This window comes from Choloepus didactylus, chromosome 25 (assembly GCF_015220235.1).
Source record: "Choloepus didactylus isolate mChoDid1 chromosome 25, mChoDid1.pri, whole genome shotgun sequence".
In the NCBI taxonomy this organism is placed as follows: domain Eukaryota; kingdom Metazoa; phylum Chordata; class Mammalia; order Pilosa; family Megalonychidae; genus Choloepus; species Choloepus didactylus.
In genome coordinates this window covers 7,962,759-7,989,300 of record NC_051331.1, presented here as the reverse complement: position 1 = coordinate 7,989,300, position 26,542 = coordinate 7,962,759, and the positions used below count along the sequence as shown (strand labels likewise).

Below are 26,542 nucleotides of genomic sequence, written 5' to 3'. Positions count from 1 at the left end.
TGTAGGGTTTTATATGGGAACTCTACTTTCTGTGTGATTTTCTGTAAGCCTACAACTGCCCTAAAGTCTAAAAATAAATAAATAGATAACTCCAAGAGACAAAAGGAAAAACAAAACAACATTATCAAAATCCCCTTAATGGACTTGACGAAAGCAACACTAATTCCTTAAACTCTCCTAATACCCAGTCCAGGTTTGATTCTCCCCAACTGTGTAATCGATGCCAGTTTTTCAAATAAGATAGCTCCCTCCTCCCACTTTGACTCCAGCTTGGGAAAAACATGCAGGTGATTTGTGCCCCAGACTGCCTCTTTTAGAGGAAAAACACAACCTCCTCTTTTAAAAGGTGACCCCTTCAAAGAGAAACACTGGCACCCTAGATTTTAGAGCCCAAGTCTTTGCAGGTTACAAGCACACCTAAGAACATGCACCTCAATTGCTTTTTGGGTTGAAAGACTAAAATTTCCTTCTCCTTGCCTGTCTTAATAATACAGCCCCTCCACCCAAAGAAAGAGTTTGGGTGCAAGGGGAAGCAGCTTGGCGAGGGGATTAGCAGCTGTCCTTTAATTATCATTTTGGTAAAAGCATAAATAAATTAGGTTGCAATTGGATGGAGGGGAGATGGTTAAATTATAAGCCAGATGCCATATCCCCCTTCCCCAGACAGACAGCTAACATGAGTGAGCTGTAAGAGAAAGACACTCCTCTTTTTACCCCTTTTCCTGTTCTCCTGAAGGGAAGCCAGATAGAAAGTAGGTGGAGCAGGGATACATAGTATCCTTCCCGAGACTAGAATTCTGCCAGGTGGTAGAAAGTCGAGACGCGAAGACTCAAGGGGACGTGGAGAAGAGAGCGAGGGAGAAATTGCTTAATTTTTTCTGAGCAGCAATGGGCTGACATGCTTTTGTCTGGATTTGTCTTCTCTTGCTGGGTCCCCGTGGGGCGCTTTGCTGGCTCATGGGGAGCTGATGAGCCCGTCATCCTCCCCTCCCTCCTCCCAGCATCAGGGAAACCTCCTCTTCCTCCTCTTTTCTCTCTGGCAGCTGGCACAGCAGCTCAGCTCCATGCCTGTCTTTGTGGGGGAGCCCTCGGCTCAGAATCCGGCCGTTCTTGGCGTCCCCCCTTTCTCTCTCCTCTCTCCGGGATCCCTCTTCCTTTCGACCCGCCAGTTGGGCAAGCAATGGATTCTCGGGATTCCGAGGGCTTGGACCCCAAAGTGCTGACGGAGGGGGACCCTCAGGGCAACTGGAGGCTTTGCCGTGCTGCCCGCTAACCGTGGTGCTGGAGCCCCAGAGCTGGTGCAACACAGGTGCGTGGGTTTTGGGGGCGTGCTGGGTTTTCTGGGCATGTGGGGAAGCTGAGGGCTGAGGAGGGGGCAGGGGCAGGGGTTTCCCTTTTTATTTCCTCGCTGCCACATTAACTCACCAAGCAGGGGCAGAGATGTGAACATCTCGTCCCTCTTTCTGAATAGTTTCTCTTGGGGCAGGGGGTAGGCAGTTTATTTCTAGATTTCATTCATTTCTGTCTTAAAAATCTCTTCTGCTTTCTGAATAGTTCCTGCAGGGAGCAGATAGCCCATTTCCAGCTGAATACTTGTTTCTTTCTTAAAAACCCAATTTCTTCCAACGGCTCGGCCCCCACATAGCTCCAGATCCCTTTGCCACCTGCCCCGGACAAGTGACAGCTTCCTAACGATGAGAGCTTCTGACCTGAGTCAGATTCTACTTTGTTTTGTCCCTTTCTGCTCTCCCACCTCAAGTCTACATTGATCTCTTTCTGCTTTGAGACCCGAGCAGGCCGGGCAAGTGGCAGGGTTGGAATCACATGGCCCCCATTGCCTCCGGTTTCGTGTACCCTGAAACAAAAAGTTCCCAACGCCTGTGTGGCCCTGGCTCAATGTGTTCATTGTGCTCAAACGGCGTGAACCCGTGGGTAACAGGGAGGCGGCAGATGGGGTTTAGGCTGTTGAGTATAATTGCCTCGTCTTAGGAAGCCACTTCCTCTGTTTCATATTTAATATTCTTCCCTCCCCTCCCTTCCCCCTTCCAAATGAAAAGCAGCGAACGCTGGCACTTGACACCCCTCTAGACCAACCCTCCCCTCTATTTTCCCCTTTCTTCCCCTCTCAGGGCAACCTTTGTTTCTCGAGGCAGTTGTTAAGAAGTGAGGGAGAGAGATGGCAGCTGGATCTGTCTCCTCCTCTCCCTTTTTTGTTGGTAGCTGACAGTTTCATAGATCGATGTTGCAGGGACCCCCGTGGGGGAAGCATGTGCGTGGCCCATTAGGCTGCCTTTCCCGGCAGATCTCGTTTTGGAGGCTCCTGAGGGCCCGAGGCCGTAGGGGGCCACGTGGAATGAAAACAGGGGGTCAGAACGTCTTCCCAGGTCTGCACCCCCTCCCGCCTTAGCCCTGGGGCAGTTGTTTCCTACCCTGTAGGGTTCCTGCCTGAGGTTGGTGACCTTGGGACAGCCTTGCCATTTCTGATTCGGGGACGTCTGGGAGCCCTGACTTGAGAAGCCCTTAGAAGCCAAGTTTATCCCTGTTGATGTTTCGTTTTCCTCCAAGACACAGATCTGTAGAGATGCATACAGATGTCACTCAGGGCAAGTACCACCTTCTTTCTGGAATTGACTTATTTCCTCTGACAGTGTCCCCCCAAAAGAAGTAAACAGAAAGATCGGGGCCAGGGTTCTGGAGGGAGAGGGTGGATTTGACATTGAACGCATTCTGGGCAAATGACCTGCAAAATATGCCAAGCATAGCTCTGATCATTTGGCATTGAAATTATTAATTTTAATTAAAAAAGAAGGAACCAAAAACATTAGCCTAAAGGGCCAGAGGGCAAGGGAGGGAGATTCTATGCCAGGAACTTTCAACCCCGGGGCTTTCCTCCCAGTGACTGAGAGGCGAGGGCTCTTGGTGAGCTCTCTGACCACACTGGGTGAGGTCAGGCTTGTCTGACGGAGGAGGACAGAATGAGCTGGCCGAGTGGGTGTGCCGCTCACCCAAATCCCCAGATCCTCGGCTCAACGTGTCAACGTGTGGGCTTTGGACCAGCGGTGCAGCATCCTCCAAGAGCTGGCTGGGAAGGCAGAATCTCAGGCCCCGCCGGTCCTGCTGAGGCAGAATCTGCATTTTAACCCAATCCCGACCCCTGGTGATTCTTGTGCTGATCAGAGTCTGAGAAGTTCTGGAGTCGTCACACTCACCGACCGTGTGAACCAGCGAGTACCGCCGCCCCTCTGTGCCTCGGTGGTCCTGGCTGTGTGATGGGGCCAACGACGGTGCCCACGTCATTGGGTTGTTGAGGAGACGGGGCTGGGCTGGGGGATGGTAGGTGCTCAGTAAATGTCACCTAATTTCAAATTAATCTCCAGAGTGGGGGTTGCATGTCCACTTTCTTTCTCTCTCTCTCTTTCTCCTCTCTTGTTTGTTTCTCTCTCTCTCTCCTCTCTCAATTTTCTGTATTCTTCTTTGTTCCTTTCTTTCTCCTTCTCTTTCTTCCTTTCTTCTTTCTTTCTCAATTTTGTTTTTCTCTTTCTTTCCTGTCTCAATTCTTTCTTCTCTTTCCCTCTGTCCCTCCCTCTCTTCCTTTCTTCCTTTCTTCCTTGTTTCTTTCTTTCTCCTTCCTTCCCTTTCTTGCTCTCCTTCCTTCTTTCCTTCCTTTCCTTTCTTGATTCTTTTCTTTCTCTCTTTCTTTCTCTTTCTCTCTCTTTCTTTCTTTTTCTTCTTTCTTGATTCCTCCCTCTCTCTCTCCCCCTCCCTCCCTCACTCCCTTCCTTCCTTCCTTCTCTTTCTTACTCTCTAGTGACTTTCTTTCCTCCTTCCTTTCTCTTTTTTCCATTGTAGTAACATACTCAAACCATAAATTTACCATTTTAACCATTTAAAATGTACAATTCAGTGGCATTTAGTCCATTCATAATATTGTTCAATCACCACTTCATCTAGTTCCAGGACTTTTTCATCACCCTGAAAGTAAACCCCTTACCCATTAAGCTGTCACTCTCCATTTCTCTCTCCCCCATCCCACCACCCAGCCCCTGGGGACCACCAATCTGCTTTCCATCCCTTTGGATCTGCCGATTCTGGACATTTCATAAACATGGAATTGTATGATATGCAGCATTTTACATCCAACTTCTTTCAGATTGCTGATTCCTTTGTTAGTTTCCTTCCACCCCTTTCTCTGTCCCATCAGCTCCTGACTTAAATTGTCCAGATCAAATAAGAGTAATGGAACCATATTCTGGATCCAACTAATTCACTTGTTAATTCTTAGCAGACAAGAACAAAGTGTAGCAGGCTCAGTCTTCAAACATTTGTAAAGTTTGGACTCAGGGCTACTCACTTTTTTGCCTAAAGTGGCTCCAACTTTTGGTGTCCACTTATTTCTCCCCAGCAAAACTCATCACTAAACTTTCTTTCAGCCCCAATGGGAAGGCGATTTCTGGATTTAATTTTTTGGGAGTTTTCTGATCCCAAGACAAACAATAATGAAATCACAATGGCACAGCAGTCATCAGTCCATAAATATTTGTTGGACAAATAAAGTGTGCCAGCACTAATATCGCCATCATAAGGAATTAATGCCCTAATTTATTAATATGTTGATACCAAATGCAGTTAGTGTCTGGGTGAAGGGACAGAATGAGAAGAGAAGAAAGTGAAATACCTACCAATGCTAAATACAGAGAAGTCAAAAATACATACTCAGGGGAAAAAAAATCCAAGACACGGAGTGTAAACAAAGCTACCCACCCACCCCTGCCCAAGACCAATTTAGAAGGGAGAGGTGATATTTAGTTTGAGGAAGAAGCATCAGAGGAACATTTTGTTTTTTTTCCTGGTAGTTTTGTCCTTGTCCTTTTAATCTTCCGGTATGGATGAAGTCAGGCAAAATTTAAGAGAGAGAGAGAAATGATGCTGAGTGCCCAGTCTGTTCCTTGAGTTGAGATATGGAGTTGAGTTGAGTTGAATTGAGTTGCTTTTTTTTGAGCCTGGGCAAGAGGAACAATTGGTCTACCTTTCAACAGGTATTTGTTGAGTCTTTCCTGTTTGTCAGGTTCTGTGCTGGGCTTTGAGGATTCAGCAGAGAAGGAAGTCCAATCATCATCATAATCATAGAAATAATAATAGTGCACACTTCCATAGGGCTCACTAAGCGCTGGATGGTGTCCTGAACATGCTACATAGAATTAAGTTATTTTATCCTCACAGTGGTTGTACAAAGTGTGTTCTTGGTTTATCCCCATTTTACAGAGGAAGCTTCAGCCCAGAGAGGGGAAGTGACTTGCCCAAGGTCACACAGCAGTAAGCGGCAGATCCAGGATTTGAGCCCAAGCAGGCGGGCTGCAATGTTGGGGTATTTCTCCACCAGCTCCCATCAGTCTTTGGCTTTAGGGTTATTCCAGGGGATGTCAATGTCACAGAACTTCTGAACTGTCACTTGTAGGTGGAGCTCCCTCCTGATAGGGAGCTGTGGGGGCTGGAGTTAGGAAGCCTTGGGGAATTCTCTAGAGTAGGCTTCATAACAGTAGAGTTTTTGGAGCCAGATCTTTGGGTGGGGGAGAGGAAAAGACATTCAAGCCAAAGGCAGAGAGGTGGGTGATTTGGAGGTGCATTCAGGATTGATCGTGAGCATAGGATTTGTGACAAAGGCAGTGGAAAAGAAATGAGATTGGAACAAAAGGTCAGGGCCCCAACACAGAACCTGTATGGAGTGGATGAAAGGGCTCACATGTTATTTGATTGTCAGTGGGCATCCTTTTGGGTTTGCCCAGTGGTTGACTCAATGGCTTACAATGAATAGGAAAGAAGGGGAACTCAGGGGGAATGAGAGGGGATGAAAGAATTGCAGCCCTTCTGGATGCATGGCCTGGGTTGGGGCCATGTCAAGAGGAATAGAGCAGAGCTGGCGAGGGTGAGAGGAAGCACCCACCTTGACGATGACGAGGATGTAGGAAGCAAGGAGGGACAGAGGGAGCTCACACAGCTGGGATGATCAAGTCCACTGCATTTTGGGGTTTTTTGCAAGTTTGATAACCAGAGGGAGCCTATGAGCACCTGAGTCAGGGCACGACCCTCCCTCTCCCCAGAACCCTCCATGGCTCCCACTTCACTCAGAGCGAAAGGCAAAGTTCTCCCTGTGACCCACCAGGCCCTGCACAGTCTCCCCTATCACCGCCTCACCTTCATCTGTTCCCACTCATCCCATCACTCACTCTGCTCCAGCCACAAGGGCCTCCTTTTGAATCCACCAGGCACTGTCCAGCCTCAGGGCCTTTGCACCTGCTGTGCTTTCTGCCTGGGACACTTTTCCCCCAGACACCTGCCTGGCCCTCACCTCCTCCAGTTCTTTACTCAAATGTTTCTTTCTCAGTGAGGCCTTTTCTGACCACCTTATTTAAATTACAATCCACTTCCCCTTCTGCTCCTCTTTTCTTTTTCTTTTCCCCATCCAGCATTCTGGCTGTTGCACTGGTTTATCCCATTTCTTGTCTGTATCCTCCATAGAATGTCAACTCTTCTTTTTCACTCCTGGGTCCCCAGTGCCTAGAACAAAGCCAGGCACACAGTAGGTGCTCAATAAATACTGCTGATGAATGCATGAATGAGTGAATGCATGAATGAAGGCCTGAGTGATGGGGAAGATAATGAAGCCACAAACTGAAGCTGGTAAGAAGAATTCAACCTGAGGTTCAGGGGCTCATGTGAATCCTGCTAAACAGCCCCCACACTGGGGGTTTCCCCACCCCTCTGCTTCCAATCCCACGACCCTTGAAAAACATCCAGTGATCCCAGGAGACCCCTCATCTGTCCGTGCGCGTCTCTCTGGGCTGCGGTCAGGCAGCCGGGCTAGAGGGCAAAGGCAGGTGAAAAACGAGACCAGCTGGGACACGGCTGGTTCCCGCCGGGGGCTGAACGTCTTCCGCAGCTCTCAGGGCTACGTTTACTTGAAGCAATCAGCTTCTCGTTCGACCTTTGCCATCTGGCCTGGCATTTTATTTAGCTCCGCTCTCACATATGTGGGGCAGTTCAGTCAGATTTTTATGTCACCTTGTTCTTTGCTTCTCTGTGCAAAGATGAGGAGGGGTGATTCACGGTGCCGAGATGGGGTAGCCTCGGTAGTGGTCCAATCAAACAAAAGCCCTTTATATGCCTCTATCTGCTTATTAAATTTTTTTTTGTGGTAACATGTATGTAACAAACTTGCCCTTTTATCTATTTTTAAAAGTACCATTCATTGGCATTAATTGCATTCACAATACTGTGCTACCATCACCACCATCCATGACCAAAACTTCTCCATCACCCCAGACGGAAACGCTGCACCCATTAAGCAATAACTCCCCACTTCCCCCTCCCCACCCAGCCCCTGGTAACCTGTGATCTACTTTCTGTCTCTATGAATTTGCTTATTCTAGATTTTTCACGTGAGTGGACCCATGCAATGTTTGTCCTTTTGTGTCTGCTTGTTTCACTCAGCGTGATGTCTTCGAGGTTCATTCATGTTGTAGCATGTGCAGAATTTCATTCCTTTTTTATGGCCACATAATATTCCATTGTCTGGCTGGGCCTCATTTTGTTTATCCATCAGTGGATTCTTGGTCTGTTTTCACCTTTCTGGCTATGGTGACTATGCTGCTCTGTGCATTGGTGTACAAATACCTGTTTCGGTCCCTGCTATCAATTCATTGGGTTGTATACCTAGACGTGGGATTGCCAGGTCACGTGATAACCCTATGTTAAACTTTTTGAGGAATCTTCAAACCTGTAACTCCATATTGGTGCCTTCTAATAAGTGGGTGCTGATACTAGAGAGGTTTGAAGGACAAAATTGGGAGGAGGGCACCCCGTGAGTACTTAAGAACCTCCACGAGGATGGGTGGGCTTTTTTGGATCATCTATTAGGGGGTTTTTGATTCAAGGTAGATTATTAACCCACACCTGGCTGCTTACCCCAGAGAATGTTCAGGGCTGGGAAGCAGTTTTACTCTCAGCTGAATAAAACATCATCCAGAAGATGATGACGCATTTCGACGTTGCTTAAAAATGACATTAGGATGATCTCTGTCTGGCGCTTGCTTTAGGAGCTGTTAGAATCATGGTCTGCTGAATTTCACACTCATCAACCTAGAAATCAGGAGGGGATACCTTTAAAATGCACCCCAGCGAGCACTGTTTGGTCTGGGGCTAGCTTAGGGTGCTTTACTTCCAGAGACCTCAGCACCAGAGCAAGACAGGGGGGAGTGAAACTGCCCAGCAGAGGAGCACACAAGCAGCAGAAGAAAGCGAATAAAGCTCTGTGAGAGAGAGCAGGAGGGCAGAGGTGAAAGGAAATCGCTTCACCTGTAAATGCTATTTTTTTTTAACTTGTATAGCATTTTATTTTATTTTTTTATCTTCATTTTATTGAGATATATTCACATACCATGCAGTCATACAAAACAAATCGTACATTCGATTGTTTACAGTACCATTACATAGTTGTACATTCATCACCTAAATCAATCCCTGACACCTTCATTAGCACACACACAAAAATAACAAGAATAATAATTAAAATGAAAAAGAACAATTAAAGTAAAAAAGAACACTGGGTACCTTTGTCTGTTTGTTTGTTTCCTTCCCCTATTTTTCTACTCATCCATCCATAAACTAGACAAAGTGGAGTGTGGTCCTTATGGCTTTCCCAATCCCATTGTCACCCCTCATAAGCTACATTTTTATACAATTGTCTTTGAGATTCATGGGTTCTGGGTTGTAGTTTGATAGTTTCAGGTATCCACCACCAGCTACCCCAATTCTTTAGAACCTAAAAAGGGTTGTCTAAATTGTGCGTAAGAGTGCCCACCAGAGTGACCTCTCGGCTCCTTTTGGAATCTCTCTGCCACTGAAGCTTATTTCATTTCCTTTCACATCCCCCTTTTGGTCAAGAAGATGTTCTCCGTCCCACGATGCCGGGTCTACATTCCTCCCCGGGAGTCATATTCCACGTTGCCAGGGAGATTCACTCCCCTGGGTGTCTGATCCCACGTAGGGGGGAGGGCAGTGTGTAAATGCTATTTTTGAGCCTCTTTTTTTAAAAAACATTTTTTATTGTGAAATATAATATATATACAGGAAAGTGATAACTTTCAAAGTGTGGTTTAACAAGTAGTTATAGAGCAAATTTCAAAGTATTGTATGGGTTACAGTTCCACAATTTCAGCTATTTCCTTCTAGCTGTTCTAATATACTAGAGACTAAAAAGAAATTTCTATATAATGCTTTAGTATTCATGACTCATTGATAAATCCTATCTTATCTGTTGCTACCTGTTCTGGTTTGCTAATGCTGCTGTTATGCAAAACAACAGAAATGGTTTGGCTTTTATAAAGGGGGTTTATTTGGTAACAAAGCTACAGTCTTAAGGCCATAAAGTGTCCAAGGTAAGGCATCAACAATAGGGTACCTTCACTGGAGAAAGGCCATTGGCGTCTGGAAAACCTCTGTTAGCTTGGAAGGCACATGGCTGGCATCCACTTGCTTCCAGGGTATGTTTCAAAATGGCATTCTCCAAAATGTTGCTCTTGGGGTATTTTGTCCTCTCTTAACTGCAGCTCCTCCAAAATGTCACTCTTAGTTGCTCTCAGTTCCTTCTGTTTGTTGGCTCTTTATAGGGCTTCAGTGATTTAATTCAAACCCACCCTGAATGGGTGGGGTAACACCTCCATGGAAATTATCCAATCAAAGCTCTTGCCCATGGTTGATTGAGTTACATCTCCATGGAAACACTCAATCAATAGGTTCCAACCTAATCAACACTAATATGTCTGCCCCCACAAGATTGCATCAAAGAACATGGAGTTTTGGGGGACATAAAACATCCAAACTGGCACACTACCCCTTCCTCTCATTTAATCACTTTCTTGATCTTCAGGGATGTCTAGGCTGTGACTACCATAACTTGTTCACATTGAAAAGGGGCGTTGACATTATGGGGAAGGGGGATGCAGCTGGTTGATGTTCTTGAAGATGCTGTTGCCTCTGGGTTTCGGGACTTATCTGGCATAAGAACACTCTGGAAGTTTTAAATTTCTGGAGAATAAACTTAATGGGTGAAACTTTTATAGAGTCTTGGATGGATACCTGGGTATTCTTTAGGGTTTTTGGAAATACTATTGGTTGGGGTCTTGGCATACCACTTGAGCCTCTTTTTAATGAACACTTTTGTGCTCACAGCAGGACTCTCTTCCACTTGAATGCAAGGCTTTCAAAGCCCAAGGAAACCATTCATTACCTAAAACCAGTGTTGTTTTCATTGAGTCATGTATTAGTTAGAGAATGCTGCTTAACAAATAGGCCCCCAATTGTATTAAAGATTAAGCACAATAGAAGTTTCTTTCTTGCTCACTCAATAGCCCTAGGGTGGTATATTCTTGGTTGGCAGTTTTCTCTTCTTCTCCAGGTACTGGTTCAGGGATTGTGCTGGCTTGTATATGTTATGTCCCCCAGAAAAAGCCATGTTTTTAAATGCAGTCTTGTGGGGGCAGACATATTAGTATCGATTATATTGGAATTCTTTGATTGTTTCCATGGAGATGTGACTCAATCAATTGTGAGTGAAACATTTGATTGGGTAATTTCCATGGAGGTTTTACCCCACCCATTCAGGGTGGGTGTTAATTAGATCACTGGAAGTTCACAGACAGAAGGATCTAGAGCAACTGAGAGTGACATTTTGAAGAGCAGCTGCAGCTAAGAGAGGACAAAATGCCCCAAGAGCAACATTTTGGAGAACACCATTTTGAAATGCAACCCGGGAGCAAGTGGACACCAGCAGTGTGCCTTCCCAGCTAACAGAGGTTTTCTGGATGCCAGGGGCCTTTCTCCAGTGAAGGTACCCTACTGCTTATGCCTTACTTGGACGCTTTATGGCCTTAAGACTGTAATTTGATAACCAAATAAACCCCCTTTATAAAAGCCAACCCGTTTCTGGTATTTTGCATAATGGCAACATTAGCAAACCAGAACAGGATTGCAGGCTGTCTCCCTTCTGTGACTCCACCATACACCTTTAGCATCTTCTGTGTCCAATTAGCAGAGAGGAAAGAGTGCACGGTGGAGGCAAACCTGCTTCTTAAAGCCATGACCTGACAGTGACTTTAATCTGCAAAGTCCCTTTTGCCATGTTATGTATCATGCACAGATGTAATAGTAAGGGGTGAAGGCTTTGGGGGTCAAAATGCTACCTGCCTCAAATTATATATGTTTCAGAAGAAGTTGGTCTGGCTAAGAAAACGTCTCACTGCTCCAAAAATAAAATGTTCATTGCCAGGCTCTGGGTTAAATCTCAGAGAGAAGCCTGTGGAGTCCCAAGAGACATGGGTCCATATCCCCCACCTACTCTCTGTCCCCCTTGCCTGGGGGACCTTTAGAAGTCACATCACCTCTCTGAGCCTCTGTCTCATCTGTATTATGAGGGAATAGATTCCCTACTTCCTTTGGGACTTGTGTTTTGGTGGGGAGACCTGGCTTCAGATTCTTTATCTTCCTATGTCTCTTTTTCTGCTGAGACCAAAACTTGGTTGCAGGGAGGAAGGCCATCTGGAATCCCTCCTAATAAATTTAGTGTGATTATTCTGGCTTGAAAAATATCTTTTATGGAGTAACAAGCATGCAGGAAAATGCTCAAAGGAATTTTTACAGATGTACATACTTGTGTCTCTTTCACCATCCAGATCAAGATTCAGGGAATTTTCATCCTCCAGTGGGTAGAGCTGCCATGTTTAACAAATAAAATATATAGAATGCCCAGCCTAATTTTAATTTCAGACATACAAGGAGTAATTTTTTCTTTACTATAAGTATGTTGCATGCAACTCTGCATCCTGTATTTTATTTAGCAACTCTATCGGCAAGCTTGCCTGTGCTCCAAATCAGTCAATGCCCTCTCCCCCATAAGGTAAAGTGTTCTCACTTGCATCACCATATTTTTGTTTTGCCTGCTTTTGAACTTCATATAAATGGAATCATCCAACATGTCCTGTTTTGTGTCTGTCTGCAAGATTCATTCATGTCTATCCTTGTAGCTTTAGCACATTCTTTTTCATTGCTGTGTAGTATTCTGTCAAATGGCTGCACCACAATTTGTTTTTCCATTGTTGATGGATATTTGGGTTGTTTCCAGTTTCAAGTTATTAAAAACAGAGCTGTATGAATAATCTAGAGCATGTCTTTCCGTGGACATGTGCACTAATTTCTGTTGGGTTTACACTTAGGAGGGGAAATCCTCCTGGGTCGTTTTCAGTTTTTTAATTTTCCTTCCACATGGGGAGTGGTGGGAAGACATCCTCCCGCCCCTGAAAATGAATTGGGAGTCTGTAGTTTACATCCCAACCCCTGTCTGGTCCTTTTTTTTTTTTTTTTCCTCTTGGTGAGGGACCTCATGGACATTTTTGAGTTTCCATCCTCTCCTGAACGTGTGTATGGCCTGTGAAGTTTTAGAGAATTTTTTTCCTCTGCTCTTTTGCTTAAAGACCATAGTTTCTACCCGTTTCTACCAGTGGTACAACTGGTATATTGGTTACTATCACTTTCTTTCACCAGCAGCGGAGCTGCTTGATGCCTGGTGCAACTATGCAAATATCTGCTTTTCCACACTCTTTCCCTTTCCCGTCTTCCTTGCCTCCTCCCCCAGAGCTCCTGGAATAGGCTGTGCCAGTTTGGATATATTATGTCCCCCCAAAAGCCATATTCTTTAATGCAGTCTCATGGGAGCAGATGTATTAGCGTTGATTAGGTTGGAACCTTTTGACTGAGTGTTTCCATGGAATGTGACTCAATCAACTGTGGCCAAACCATTTGATTAAATTATTTCCATGGAGATATGGACCCTACCCATTCAGGGTGGGTCTTGATTTAATCACTGGCCTATAAAAGAGCCCACAAACAGAAGGAGCTCAGAGCAGCTGAGTGGGACATTTTAGAGAGAAGCTAAGAGCTGACACCTGGAGATGCTTGGAGATGTTTGGAGATGCTAGCCTGAAGTTTGCTCTGGAGAACTAAGAGAGGACTCCCAATGCTCAGATGCACAAGAGCTGAAAAAGCTAAGACAGACAAGCCCAGAGATATTTTGGAGAAAGCCAGTTTGGAAACCAGAACTCCAGAGCAAAGAATCAGCAGATGCCAGCCATGTGCCTTCCCAGCTGACAAAGATTTTCAGGACACTGTTGGCCGTTCTTCAGTAATGGTATCCTATTGTTGATGCCTTTGTTTGGACACTTTTATGGCCTTAGGATTGTAACTTTGTAACCAAATAAGCCCCCTTTATAAAAGCCAATCCATTTCTGGTATTTTGCATCACGGCAGTGTTAGCAAACAAGAACACAGGCCATATACAACAGGAGCATCACCAGGGTCCACCTGTTGCTATGACAACCCAGGCTGGTCCAGGCTTGGCAATGGATGCAGGGCAGCCCCCATCTCGGGTGTGGCTTCGGTTTGGATTTGAGAATGTAGTAGGTATAATTAACACCTGGTCCTTTGGGAAAGGTCCACTGTTATTATTATTATTTTGTCAATAACCAGACTTTCCATGGCCTCAAGCTTATTCTGTTTATTTTTTCCATTTGCTTTCCCTCATTGTCTGCTCTTTGCATGGTCTGTTCCTGGAACCCACTGCTTCTCGGCTGCGGTTGGGCAAACAGAGAGAGGAGAACACACCTGGTCGTGACGTTCAGGGGATGGATGGGCAGCTGGGGAGCGTCCGCCGGCCGGGGCCGTGTTTGTCTTCCGTGTGTACACACGCGGCAGCTGGGGCCCCTGTCAGCCCGCCTGCGAGGGTGTTGCTGGGGCAGCTGCCCCCTTCCCGTCCGGCCCCACCCGCTCACCACAATAACAGCACGGAAGCCAGTGTTGACCCAGCTTTCTCCCTGGGCTCTGCACTGTGCTCTCATATGTTAGCCCTTTGACTCCAAAGGTTGGCTTTGTCCCCATGGTTTGGAGGAGGAAGCAGAGACACAGAGAGGTTAAGTAATTCTCCTGAGAATGCACAGCTGTCTGGTGGCACTCTGGGGTCGGAAGGCAGGTCAGCCTGGCTCCAGAATACATCTTTTTTCCCTCCACACTCCAGTTCTTCCCTACTTAGGACAACCCCTGGGGCCCCAGGTTGCGGCTTTGAAATCACTAAGTAGACTCACCCCTAAGAACATCCATGTATTCATTCATTTATTCAGACAAAACATATTCAAAATCTTGGGACCAATGTCAAATAGGATGGACCAAGATCTTGCCACATGGAGCTGATATTCTATACTATACCAGTGATTCCAGAAGGGGTGTGATGGGGACACATCAGCTCTGGACAGGCAGTCCGAGGGAGCCTGTCTGTCTCAGACTAGGGGAAAAGCATTTTAGGAAGAGGGAACAGCACACACAAAGTGGAATAAGCTTGGCAGAGCCCATAAACAGCAAGGAGGGCTATGAGTCTGGGCTTAGGGGGCAAAGGGGAGAAGGGGAGGAGATGAGGTCCAAGAGATGAGGCAGGCACGCGGGCTGTGGATTTTCTTACAATAGCAGCAGAAAGTGCCAGTTTCTATTTCAGAAAGACTCTGTCGACTGCAGAGTGGAGATGATGGAAGGGTGGGGAGTGGGGAAGCAGGCAGACTGGGTAGGAGGTGACTAAATGCAACCAGGAGCCATGCAGTGGTGGGAAGTGGTCGGATTCAAGAGGCGTTTTGGAGGGAGGCTGAGTTGATGGGACCTGCTCATGGATTTGACACAGGGAGTGAAAGGAAGCAAGGAACAATGAACGACAGCTTGGTTTGTAGCTTGAGCATCAGGGTAAATTGCGAGACCAGTAATGAGATGGGGAAGCTCGGGGGTGGGAAAATGGAGCATCCTGTCATGGTCCTGCACACCTGAGATACCTATGGGACACACAGGTGCATGCTGTAGGTGCCATCTGCTTTGCTCCCCTCCTCCCCAGGTGCCAACACACCTTCAGGTGTGGGAAACGTCCTTTGTCAAGGTGCTTCAACTGTGGCTGGTACCTTTTTTTTAATCATTTTTTTATTATAAAATAAAAGATATATATATATAAGTTACAAATTTCCAAGTGCAATTTAACAAGTAGTTAGAGAGCAAATTTCAAAGACTGTTATAGGTTACAGTTTCACAGTCTTAGTTATTTTCTTATTGTGAAATATAACATATATGCAAAAAGGTAATATCTTTCAAAGTATAATTTGATAAGTAGTTATATAGGAAATTTCCAAAAATGTTATGAGTTACACTACCATAGTTTCAGGTATATCCTTATTGTGAAATATAACACATATTCAAAAAAGTGATAACTTTCAATTTACAATTTAACAAATAGCTATAGAGCAAATTTCAAAGAATGCTATGGGTTACAGTCCCACCATTTCAGTTCTCTCCTTTTAGTTATTCTAGTACTCTAGCAACTAAAAAAAAGAAAATTGTATAGACATTCAGTATTCATAATCTTTTATTAAATTCCATCTTGTCTGCTGCTATCCCTTCCTCTAGTTTAATTGTTTTCCTGATCTTCAGGGATGTGTAGTCAGTGACCACCCTAACCTGTTCATGTTGAAAAGGGGTGTCGACATTATGGGAAAAGGGGACACATCTAGTTGATGTTCTTGCAGAGGCTCTTGCCTCCGGGTTTTGGAACTTAGCTGGTATAGGAGTTCTCTGGAGGATTTAAGTTTCTGAAGAATAAACTTAGTGAGTGAAACTTTTAGAGTCTCAGATAGGGATTGGGGTATTCTTTAGGGTTTTCGGGACTACCATTGACTTGGGCTTATCATACTGTGGTCATTTTTCATATCTAGGTGAAGTTTAGGAGTAACCTCCAGGACAGCCTCTTGACTCCATTTGAATTATCTTAGACACTGAAACCTTATTTTGTTGCCTCTCTTTTCCCTTTTTTTGGTCAAAAAGGCATTTTCAACCCCTCAGTGTCAGGGTCAGGCTCATTTCTGGAATCCGTATCCCACGTTGCCAGGTAGACTCATTCATCTGGGGGATCCTGTCCCACGTCAGGGGGGAGGATGATGAATTTATTTTCAGAGTTAGGCTTAGGGAGAGAAAGTCTACAAAAGAGGTTCTCTGGAGGTGACTCCTAGGCATAATTACAGGTGGGCTTAGCCTTCCCTTTTTTTTTTTTTTTTTTTTTTTTTTTTAATCATCATTTTATTGAGATATATTCACATACCACGCAGTCATACAAAACAAATTGTACTTTCGATTGTTTACAGTACCATTACATAGTTGTACATTCATCACCTAAATCAATCCCTGACACCTTCATTAGCACACACACAAAAATAACAAGAATAATAATTAGAGTGAAAAAGAGCAATTGAAGTAAAAAAGAACACTGGGTACCTTTGTCTGTTTGTTTGCTTCCCCTACTTTTCTACTCATCCATCCATAAACTAGACAAAGGGGAGTGTGGTCCTTATGGCTTTCCCAATCCCACTGTCACCCCTCATAAGCTACATTTTTATACAACTGTCTTCGAGATTCATGGGTTCTGGGTTGTAGTTTAATAGTTTCAGGTATCCACCACCAGCTACCCCAATTCTTTAGAACCTAAAAAAGGTTGTCTAAAGTGTGCGTAAGAGTGCCCACCAGAGTGATCTCCCGGCTCGTTTTGAAATCTCTCTGCCACTGAAGCTTATTTCATTTCCTTTCACATCCCCCTTTTGGTCAAGAAGATGTTCTCCATCCCACGATGCCGGGTCTACATTCCTCCCCGGGAGTCATATTCCACGTTGCCAGGGAGATTCACTTTCCTGGGTGTCTGATCCCACGTAGGGGGGAGGGCAGTGATTTCACCTTTCAAGTTGGCTTAGCCAGAGAGAGAGTTAGCCTTCCCTTTACAACCGTAAGTTTCACCCTAGCAAGCCTCAATATCAAGGGCTTAATTTATAAAGTAGGGGGTTCCTAAGTTCACATGGCATATGTTATATCCATGATAATCCATCCATAGCTCATATTATCATCACTTAATTGTACAATCCTCACCACTCTCCATTTTAAACAATTCTCATGACCCAAAACACACTATGGCTCTTTTCAGCCCTTAATTATTTGTCCCTAGTATTTGTGTAATACTAGTATGGTATTCCTATTAATTATAGTCCTTAGTACACAGTGTGTAGATTTTCCCCATTTACCCTTCTGTTGTCAACTCTCTGCTAGTGTCACACCTTAGAAGTATATCATGCAAGCACCTGTCTGTATTTGTGGTGCTGGTCTGTGGGAAACATGCCCTTAAACAACCCCTTTCAGTCCTATTCTGTGGCTGGTATCTTAGCATCTTGGAGCTGCTATAACAAAGTACCACAGACTTGGTAGCTTAAAGCACCAAGAGTAATTTATTGTCTCACCATCTGGAAGCCAGAAATCCGAAATCAGGGTGTTGGCAGTGCCACGCTCCCTCCAAAGGCTTCACGTGGCTCCAGCTGTTCTTGGCTTGTGGATGCATCGCTCCCTTCTCTGCCTCTGTTTTCACATGAACTTCTCCTCTCCTGTCTGTCTGTCTATCTGCATGTCCAAATTTCCCACTTCTTACAAGAACCCCAGTCATATTTGATCAGGGCCCACCCTAATCCAGCTTGACCTCATTTTAATTTATCATGTCTTCAAAGACTCTTTCCAAATAAGGTCCCATTCATGCGACTGGGGCTTAGGATTCGAGCCTGTCCTTTTGGGGGACATGATTCAACCATAACTCTAGCTGAAAGGTAGTTAACACTTAGCACACTCAACCCAACCCAGCTTTAATATTGAAGCGGTAAGAATATTTTTTGGGGAGGGGATGACTCCCAGAGGCAGAAACGGGACCTTCTAGCAAGGCTTGATTGTACTTCATCTTCTGTCTTCAGTTTTCTTTCTGCAAAATGGGAAGGAAGACGCTTTTCCATGCATACATGGTTATACAAGTAAAACAAGTCTTTCCCCCTCAATGTGATGGGAAAGTATTTGGCCAAGCACGAAAGACTTTCCATTTCTACATGAGCAATTGTAGGCGAGGTTTCACAGCAATAAGAGTGAGGTTTCACAGAAGTAAATTGAAGGCGGCATAAAGAGATCTATTAAATCCCATAAGTTACAGGATTTCCAAAGAAATCAGAGGGAAAATGCATTTGTTAAACTGATATTGAATTGATCTGCTTGGGAGAGGCTGGGAGAAGAGTTCTTCTTCCTTTGCATTCTTAAAACCAGGTGAGAAGAGATATTTGGGAGGGAGTGCACCCGCTTTTCCACACCCAGCTCTTTGTAATCTGGGGGCAGCCTTGTTCTCTCCCTACTTAGACCGGTGGGTGGTAGGTGACTTATGAAATATTCATGCATGAGATTTAGCACCTGTTGGGAATTGAATCACGTTGCCCAAAAAAGCCATGTTCAGTTCCCAACACCTGATCCTGTGGGTGTGAACCCATTTGTAAATAGAACCTTCAAAGATGGTATTAAGGTGGCCAAACTGAATATGGGTAGCTCAAATATGGTTGAAGTCTGTTCCAGTTTGCTAATGCTGCTGTCATGCAAAATACCGGAAATGGATTGGCTTTTATAAAGGGGGTTTATTTGGTTGCAAATTTACAGTCTGAAGGCCAAGAAAATGTCCAAATTAAGGCATCAGCACACTTATACCTTCACTGAAGGAAGGCCAATGGTGTCCGGAAAACCTCTGTTAGCTGGGAAGGCATGTGGCTGGCATCTGCTGATCCCGAGTTGTGTTCCAGCTCCTTTCTCAGCTCCTGTGTGTTCTTCAAAATGTTGCTCTTGGGGTGTTTTGCTTCTCTGGAGCAAACTGTGAGCTAGCATCTCTGGAGTGTTAGCAAAAGTCTGCTTTCAATGTCTGTCTCCAAAATGTGCCTCTCAGCTGCTCTCCAAAATGTGCCTCTCAGCTGCTCTGAGGTCCTTCTGTTTGTGAGTTCTTTTATAGGACTCCAGTGATTAAATCAAGACCCACCCTGAATGGGCAGGGTCCATATCTCCATGGAAATTATCCAATCAAATGTTTCACTCACAGTTGATTGAGTCACATCTCCATGGAAACAGTCAATCAAAAGATTCCAACCTAATCAGCACTAATGTCTGCCCCCACAAGATTGCATTAAGGAATATGGCTTTTGGCAGGACATAATGCATCCAAACCAGCACAAAGTCCTTATAAGCAATGGAAATTGGACTTGGAAAAGAGAAGCCAAGGAGAGCAGCCAGAAGCTGGAAGTCAGTGGAGCATGCAAGAGAAAGAAGACAACGCCACGTGTATTACCATGTGATGGAAAAGCCAAGAACCGAGGATCACTGGCAGCCAGCCCCAGAATGCCACAGTCTTCTGGGAGAAAGCATCGTCTTGCTGATGCCTCGAGTTTGGACTTTTCCTATCCTCAAAACCGTGAGCCAATAAGTTCCCATTGTCAATGTCAGCGCCTTGTATGGTATTTGTTTCAGCAGCTAAGAAACTAAAACAGCATCCAATGGATTTCACTCAGGCCAGCCTTCCAGTGGAGTTGCTTTTCTTGAATAGATTCTGAGAGGTTAGTGGAGGAGCCTGACTCAGGTGGGAAACATCAGTTTGGGGTTGACAATTTACCAAGATAAAACTCAAAATGGATGCTGTACTGTTGGATGAGGTGTGGCTCCTAAAAGCCAAGTGCCATTTTTCAACCCACCCCCAAGAAAAGGCAAGAAAAGTCTTCACCAGGACCCTGCATAATGTGCTCTCCTGTCCCCACACCTTCCCTCACCCTTGCCTTCTCCCACTATCCCCCTTGCTCACTCTGCTCCAGCCACACCGGCCTCCTCACTGTTCCTTGAACAAGTCACACACAGTCCTGCCTCAAGGCCTTTGCATGTGCTGTTCCCTCTGCCAGAAAGCCCTTCCCTCAGATACTGACAAATCTCCTCTGTCACCTCCTTTAGGTCTTTGCTCAGGTGTCACTTCCTCAGTGAGGTCTTCCAAGATTGCTCTATTTAATACAGCAACCAGCCTGTCCAACACTTCCTATCATTGGTCCCTGCTTAATTTTTCTCTGTAGCAATTTGAATCCCTAATATCTACATAATGCACTTACTTACTTTGTTCATTGCCTGTGTCCCCCACTAGCATGTTCACTCCATGAAGGCAGAGACATTTGTCTGTTCCAATCATGGCTGTGTCTCCAGCACAGAGCCTGACACACAATGGGACTCACTCAGTGTTTGTTGAGTGACTAAATGAATGAAGTGAGGGCAAGGATCTTCTCCAGGCTCCAAATTCCCCCCAGTTGAATATCCACTTGATACATTTATGAATGGTGGGAACCCTGTCCCTTTTATCTTTTCAAAAATGAGCTGAGCATGGCACTGAATCTATAGATCAGTTTGGAGAAAACTGACACCTTAACAGTATGAAGTCTTCCAACACACAGACAGGGTCTCTCACTCTTTTATTTGAAGGTCTTTAATTCCTCTCAGCAATATTTTGTAGCTTTCAGTGTATGACTCTTGCACCTTTTTCATGCTAGATTTAGCTTAAAATTCATGACATGTTTTGATGCTATTGTAAATGGTATAACTTTCTTTAACTTTTTAGTTTTGGTATATGTATATGCTAATCTTGAGTTTTGATTGTTTGTTGCTAATATTTAGAAATACAATGGAATTTTGCATGTTGACATTGAATTCTAAAACCTTGCTAAACTCACGTATCAGTTCTAGTAGTTTTGTACATTGCATTAGATTTTCTACATAGCAGATTATGTTATATACAGATAAAGACAGTGTCTTAGTTTGCCAGGCTGCTATGACAAATATTGCACAATGGATCAGCTTAAACAACAAGAATTTTATTGGTCTATGGTTTTGAGCCACAAAGAAGTTCAAAATCAAGATGTCAGCAAGGGCTTCTTTCTCTGGAGTCTGGAATGTTCTGGAGCTGGCTGCCAGCAATTCTTGGGGTTCCTTGGCTTGTATCTCTGCTTTTGTCAGATGGCAATGTCCTCTACTGATGTCTGTTCTTTCCATTTTCCAGCTTCTGACTCCTCTGGTGTTTCTCTGACTTCTGGCTTCCAGTTTCTTCTCTTTGTAAGATCTCCAGTAACATTAAGACCCACCTGGACTCACTTGGCCACACCTTATCTAAAAATAACATCATTAAATGTTTCCATTTACAATGGGTTCACACATCCCTGGAATTGAGATTATAAACAAGTGTTTGTTGGGGGTACATAATTCAGCTTACCACAGACAGTTTTACATCTTCCTTCCAAAATGTATGTGTGGAGGGGCAGGTTATTGGACAGAAAATGAATTCCAATGTGGATTTTGTTTTATTTATTTATTTATTCAATTTTATTGAGATATATTCACATACCATACAATCATCCAAAGTGTACAATCAATTATTCATAGTACATCATATAGTTGTGCATTCATCATCCCAATCTATTTTTTGAACATTTTCCTTTTACCAGAAAGTGAAAATGAGAATAAAAAATGAAAGTAAAGAAGAACACCCAAATCATCCCCCCCTCCCACACTATTTTTCATTTAGTTTTTTTTGTCCCCATTTTTCTACTCATCCATTCATACACTGGATAAAGGGAGTGTGATCCACAGGGTTTTCACAATCACACTGTTACCCCTTGTAAGCTACATTGTTATACAATCGTCTTCAAGAGTCAAGGCTACTGGGTTGCAGTTTGATAGTTTCAGGTTTACTTCTAGCTATTTCCATACATGAAAACCCAAAAAGAGTAATCTATATAGTGTGTAAGAATGTCCACCAGAGTGACCTCTCGACTCCATTTGAAACCTCTCAGCCACTGAAGTTTTATTTCGTTTCATTTCATGTTCCTTTTTTGGTCAAGAAGATGTTCTCAATCCCACGATGCCGGGTCCAGATTCATCCCCGGGAGTCGTATCCTGCCCAACGTGGATTTTGAAGCTGGCCCTTGAACAGAACTGGCCCTTTCAGCCTTTTAAGTAACTTTGCAGAGTTCCCAGAACACAGGGAGGGGAAGCGAACGAACAAGCAGACTCCTGGAAACCCATTTCGCAGAGGGGGACGCCGAGGTGCAGAGAAAGCCAGCGTTCCGCCGTCTGTCGCTGGCACTCGGAGGTGGAGCGCGCGTCCCACGATTCAGCCTCGTGGGCTCTCGCTCCACCGCACTGCGTGCGTTGCTGGGCAGCTCCTAAGAACGGGCTTTCCAGGCCCGGGGTTGCCAAGGAACTACTAAGCCCGAGCCGGCCGGAGCTGGGGCGTATTTTGACTTCCCGTGGAGGAGGGTGGGGAGACCGGGCTGTCCTCTGCGCTCCCCCATCCTGGCCCCTCCCACCCCCCTTCTTTTCTCCCCCTGCGCGTCTGCCCTCTGCGCGCCTCCTTCATCGCGCTCTCGCTCTCTCCTCTCTCCTTCTGTAGTTTCACCTCACTGTGGGCGAGGACGAAGATCCTGGGATTTCATGGATGTCGACGTCCTCCCGGGGCCAGGACCCCACGTTCTCCCCTCCCAGGTGTTATGACGCCCCGCAGGACCGCGGCTCGGGGCCCCCACGTCGGGACGGCGCCCTGGCGGCCACACCCAGCTCCCTGCGGGACGCGCGGTCCTACCAAATGAGCTACAGCTGCGAGGGCCCCCATCTGAAGCGGCGGGGCGGCGTGGTGGACCTCCGGGATGTCATCTTGGCCCACCAGGCGCACAAAATCCACAGCACCCCCCAGGCCAGGAGGAAAGAATGGGAGTGAGTATACGCCGGGGTGGGAGTCGGGGGGCAGACGCAGCCAGGGGGTCTGGCACGATTTGGGGGGGGGGTGCATTTGTGCCCCCGTAAGGCTGCGCTGACTGCTGAAATCTCAAAACACTTCCTGCCAGGTGATTAATACCTGCTGCCTGAACCCTTCAAATATCCCTACCCAATTCTGTGAACTCGTGGGTCACCCCAGGGTGCAGCCACAAAGGGGTTAAATCACAAGTGTGGCAGGGCTTGCTTGGAAGCTTGCTGTGTCCACTCAGATGGGCTGGAAGATATCTCCAGTTGGCCAGTATTCCTGAACCTTGCTGGGAAAAGCTGATTTCTGGAGGATAAAGCAGGAACCCCACTTCTGCCTAAAAAGCTAAGTCGAAGCCTGCAGGCTTTGGGGCTGCAGAAAAAGTTTGTGCTGAAGGCAGACAGAGCTGGGAGAACATGGTGGCTTTTGTGACTCTGCTCCTGGGACCCCCTTTCTGTTTTCCAGTGACCCCCAAAACCGGTCTTCTCGTGGGAGGTGCTTTGGGGCTCCGCCATTTAATTTTTGGGTGATCGCGGGCAAGTTGCTCCCCGCCCCCACCCCGGGATCTCACCTGTGGAGTTGCTCGTTCTACGCCGTTTGGAGATTGAAGACGGAGATTGTATGTGCCGTTGTTTTGTTTGTTTTGCTTTTGCTTTTTTCTCACGAGCTTCTTTGGCGGAGCTGGTAGCACCCCTGGGCAGCCAACGGGAGTGTCGGGTGGGAATACATATATCGGGGTGGTTGGAGCTGAGGCTGGAAACTGAACAGTTCCAGGCGTCCCGAAATCAGTCCTCCTGCCCTCTCCACGCCCCAGCCCCGACCTCGTGGGAAGTTGGCCGTGACGTCCCGGCGCTGCACACGGGGCTCCTCCAGGCTCCGCTTTTCCCCGTTTGCCCGAGAGGGAGTGATTACAGAGGCCGGTTGGGTTCAGGGGTCCTGAGGAGGGGTATGTAAATACAGGGTGCAATGAAAACTGCATCATCAAAAGAGCGATTTGAAGTGCTTTGGCATTGGGGAGGGGGGTTGGCCATGAGAGAGTTGCTGCCAGTGTGGCATTTCTGAGGTAAGGCTGACATCTGGTGGCAGCTCAAGCGTCATTTAGGAAGGCAATGCTGGTGATCTTTATTTTTTATTCACAGTTTTCCTTTTGATTTTCTCTCATCTCCATCCACTCAGTCACCCATTCACCCATCTATCCATCCATCCATCCATCTACTCATCCATCCATCCATTCACCTATCTCCTTACCCATCCTCCCATCCATCCATCCATCCATCCACTCCCCATCTGTCCATCCATTCATCCATCCATTACTCATCCATCCATCCAACCATCCATCCATCCACTCATCCATCCATCCACTCATCCATCTATCCATTCACCTATCCTTACACATCCTCCCATCCATCCATCCATCCATCCACTCCCCATCTGTCCATCCATTCATCCATCCATTAACTCCCATCCATCCATCCATCCATCCATTCATCCATCCATGCATCTTTCCATCATTCCACAAATATCTAGGGTGCACCACTATATGCTGCTGCAATGTGAAACTCACCACTTTATTATCTCCACTTCAGGCCTCACCTTCTCTCTCCTCTCTTCCCCTCTTTAGTCTAAATCTCCATTTGGTTTTTTTTCTTCTATTTTAAAAAGAAATATGATTTCTTTTCTCAAAAAAACAGTGAGGCTTCTTTCAGGGGTTATAGTGAGTTATTTCCCCAGATTTGCTGAATAGAGATTTTTAGAGGAGGGAAAAATGCAGTGCATTAAAGAATTAACAAACCCTGTGGTAATTATACTTTGTAATAATAATCACAGCTAAGCATATATTAGGCACCTATTGCATACCAGACATGGTGCTAAGCAATTTATGATCTCGGTGCTGGGTGCTAAGCACTTTATGATGGGGGGGGGGGGTCTGCTTGTGGCAGATTCTGCCTTATTCCCAATTTACAAACAGAGAGAAAGAGGCAGAGAGAGAGAGAGAGAGAGGGAGAGAGATGGGAGGGGGGAGTGATTTGCCCTTGATCTCACAGTTTAAAAATGGCAGAACCTGAATTTGAACCCAGAGTCCAAGCTGTTAATCAACCATTTCTCCAGAGAGTTTCTATGACAGAAAGTAGCAGGAATTTGCTTTAAAATAACTCAGCAAAGGAAAAAATAAGTCATATCAAGGGACAAAGAGAGAAACATGATGGGGTGTTCTGAGGCAGGATACAACGGATCAGGTGCTGTTACAATCACAACATCCTTTTGCTTTGTTTTCCAAATCCTGTTGCTTGAAGCATCTATCTTTACAGTGTGATTTCCAAGCATCTGAACTCTTACCTCTACAAATAAAAAAATCAGCATATACACAACATATGCATATTTGTTCATTTGTGAATTATATAGCTATTCCACTAAATTTATTGTATGTGTTATAAAATGTATGCAAAAATAGAAATGTTGAAGGATGAGGCATCAGTGAGATAAACAGTCTTTTAAGTGGTCTTCACTTTTTTTTTACTTAGTACACAAGTTTGCCCTCGTGGTTTTTTGTTTTTTACTTATTTTTTATTTGGATACTGTATTTTATAACAGCTCTTTATTATGAAAATGTTCAGATAAACTAAAAGTACAGAGAAGAGGATAGGGTAACCTGCATATCACCCAGATTCAACAACTGTCAGGATTTTGCAAGACTTGCATCACAAATCCATTTTGTTCCTCTTTCTTGTTTCCTGGGTTATTTTAAAGCAAACCCCAGACTGTGTATTTTAATATAAATAATATAAAATTTAAATAAATGACACAAATAGAATATGACATATGATAACCACATCTGAGTTATCAGACTTCAGACTGCATTTCTAAAGCACAGATATTTTCTTAGAATTACCACGCTAACAGAATCAACAACCATCTTCTAAATTATCTAATCTCTACTCCACATTCAGATTTCTCTGCTTTTCTCAGAAAAGTCTTTTTTACAGTCGATTTCTTTGAAACAAGAAGGTCTATGTGCCACACTTGTCATATCTCTTAAGTCACAGCTGTCTTTTGCTGTTCCCCTTTTCCTTATCACATCAACTCATGGGGAAAAAACTCAGCCAGTTGTCCTGTAGAATGTCCCTTCTTCTCAATCATCTGTTTGGAGACTTTGTTTTTTAACTAGTTGTGGTTTCTTTGTCTATTGGTACAAACTCCCCAAGGCGAGGCTAACCAGAGCGAACGCAACCCCACATCTCAAAAAGTCTTTGCGATAATTTTGAGCATTTTTGGCTGTCCTTTCATCAGAGTCTGAATTAGATTGCCACGATTTTACATCATCAAGCGACGATGGAGGCCTGGTGCCTGTGGTGGGCCAAGTCTTGGCTTTGCCATTTCTGATTTCTCTTTGCTTTTTTTGGCCAGCCTTAATTTTTCTTCAATCCTTAGTTTCCAAGTGGGAATCTTTTTTTTTTTTTTTTTTTTTTTAATTTTTATTGTGAAATCATTTCTAACTTACAGGGAAATTGAAAACCTAGAACAACAATAAGACAGAGATCTCCAATATATCTCCTACCCAGGTACCCAGATTTACCAATTTTTAACATTTTTTTTTTTTTTTAGGGAGGAATCTTTTTTTAAATTCAGTTTTACTGAGATGTATTCACATACCATACAATCATCCATGGTGTACAATCAACTGTTCACAGTAGCATCTTATAGTTGTGCATTCATCACCCCAATCTATTTTTGAACATTTTCCATACACAAGAAAGAATCAGAATC

The 26,542-nt window shown here is 44.9% G+C and overlaps 1 protein-coding gene across 10 annotated transcripts in view; it reads left to right on the top strand.

Annotated features, from left to right (window-relative positions):
* Nucleotides 1-1,066: 1,066 nt before the first annotated feature.
* The window catches only part of CACNA1A (calcium voltage-gated channel subunit alpha1 A), a 322,216-nt gene continuing 296,740 nt past the window's right edge, over nt 1,067-26,542 (top strand). For 9 of the 10 annotated variants that reach the window (XM_037818101.1, XM_037818099.1, XM_037818097.1 and 6 more), the window contains exons 1-2: nt 1,067-1,309; nt 22,430-22,749. In XM_037818101.1, coding sequence (XP_037674029.1) covers nt 22,475-22,749 — 275 coding nt within the window. In that variant the 5' untranslated portion in view covers nt 1,067-1,309; nt 22,430-22,474. Of the gene's footprint in view, nt 1,310-22,429; nt 22,750-26,542 lie in introns of those variants that run through there. The other variant, XM_037818100.1, reaches the window with a different exon arrangement.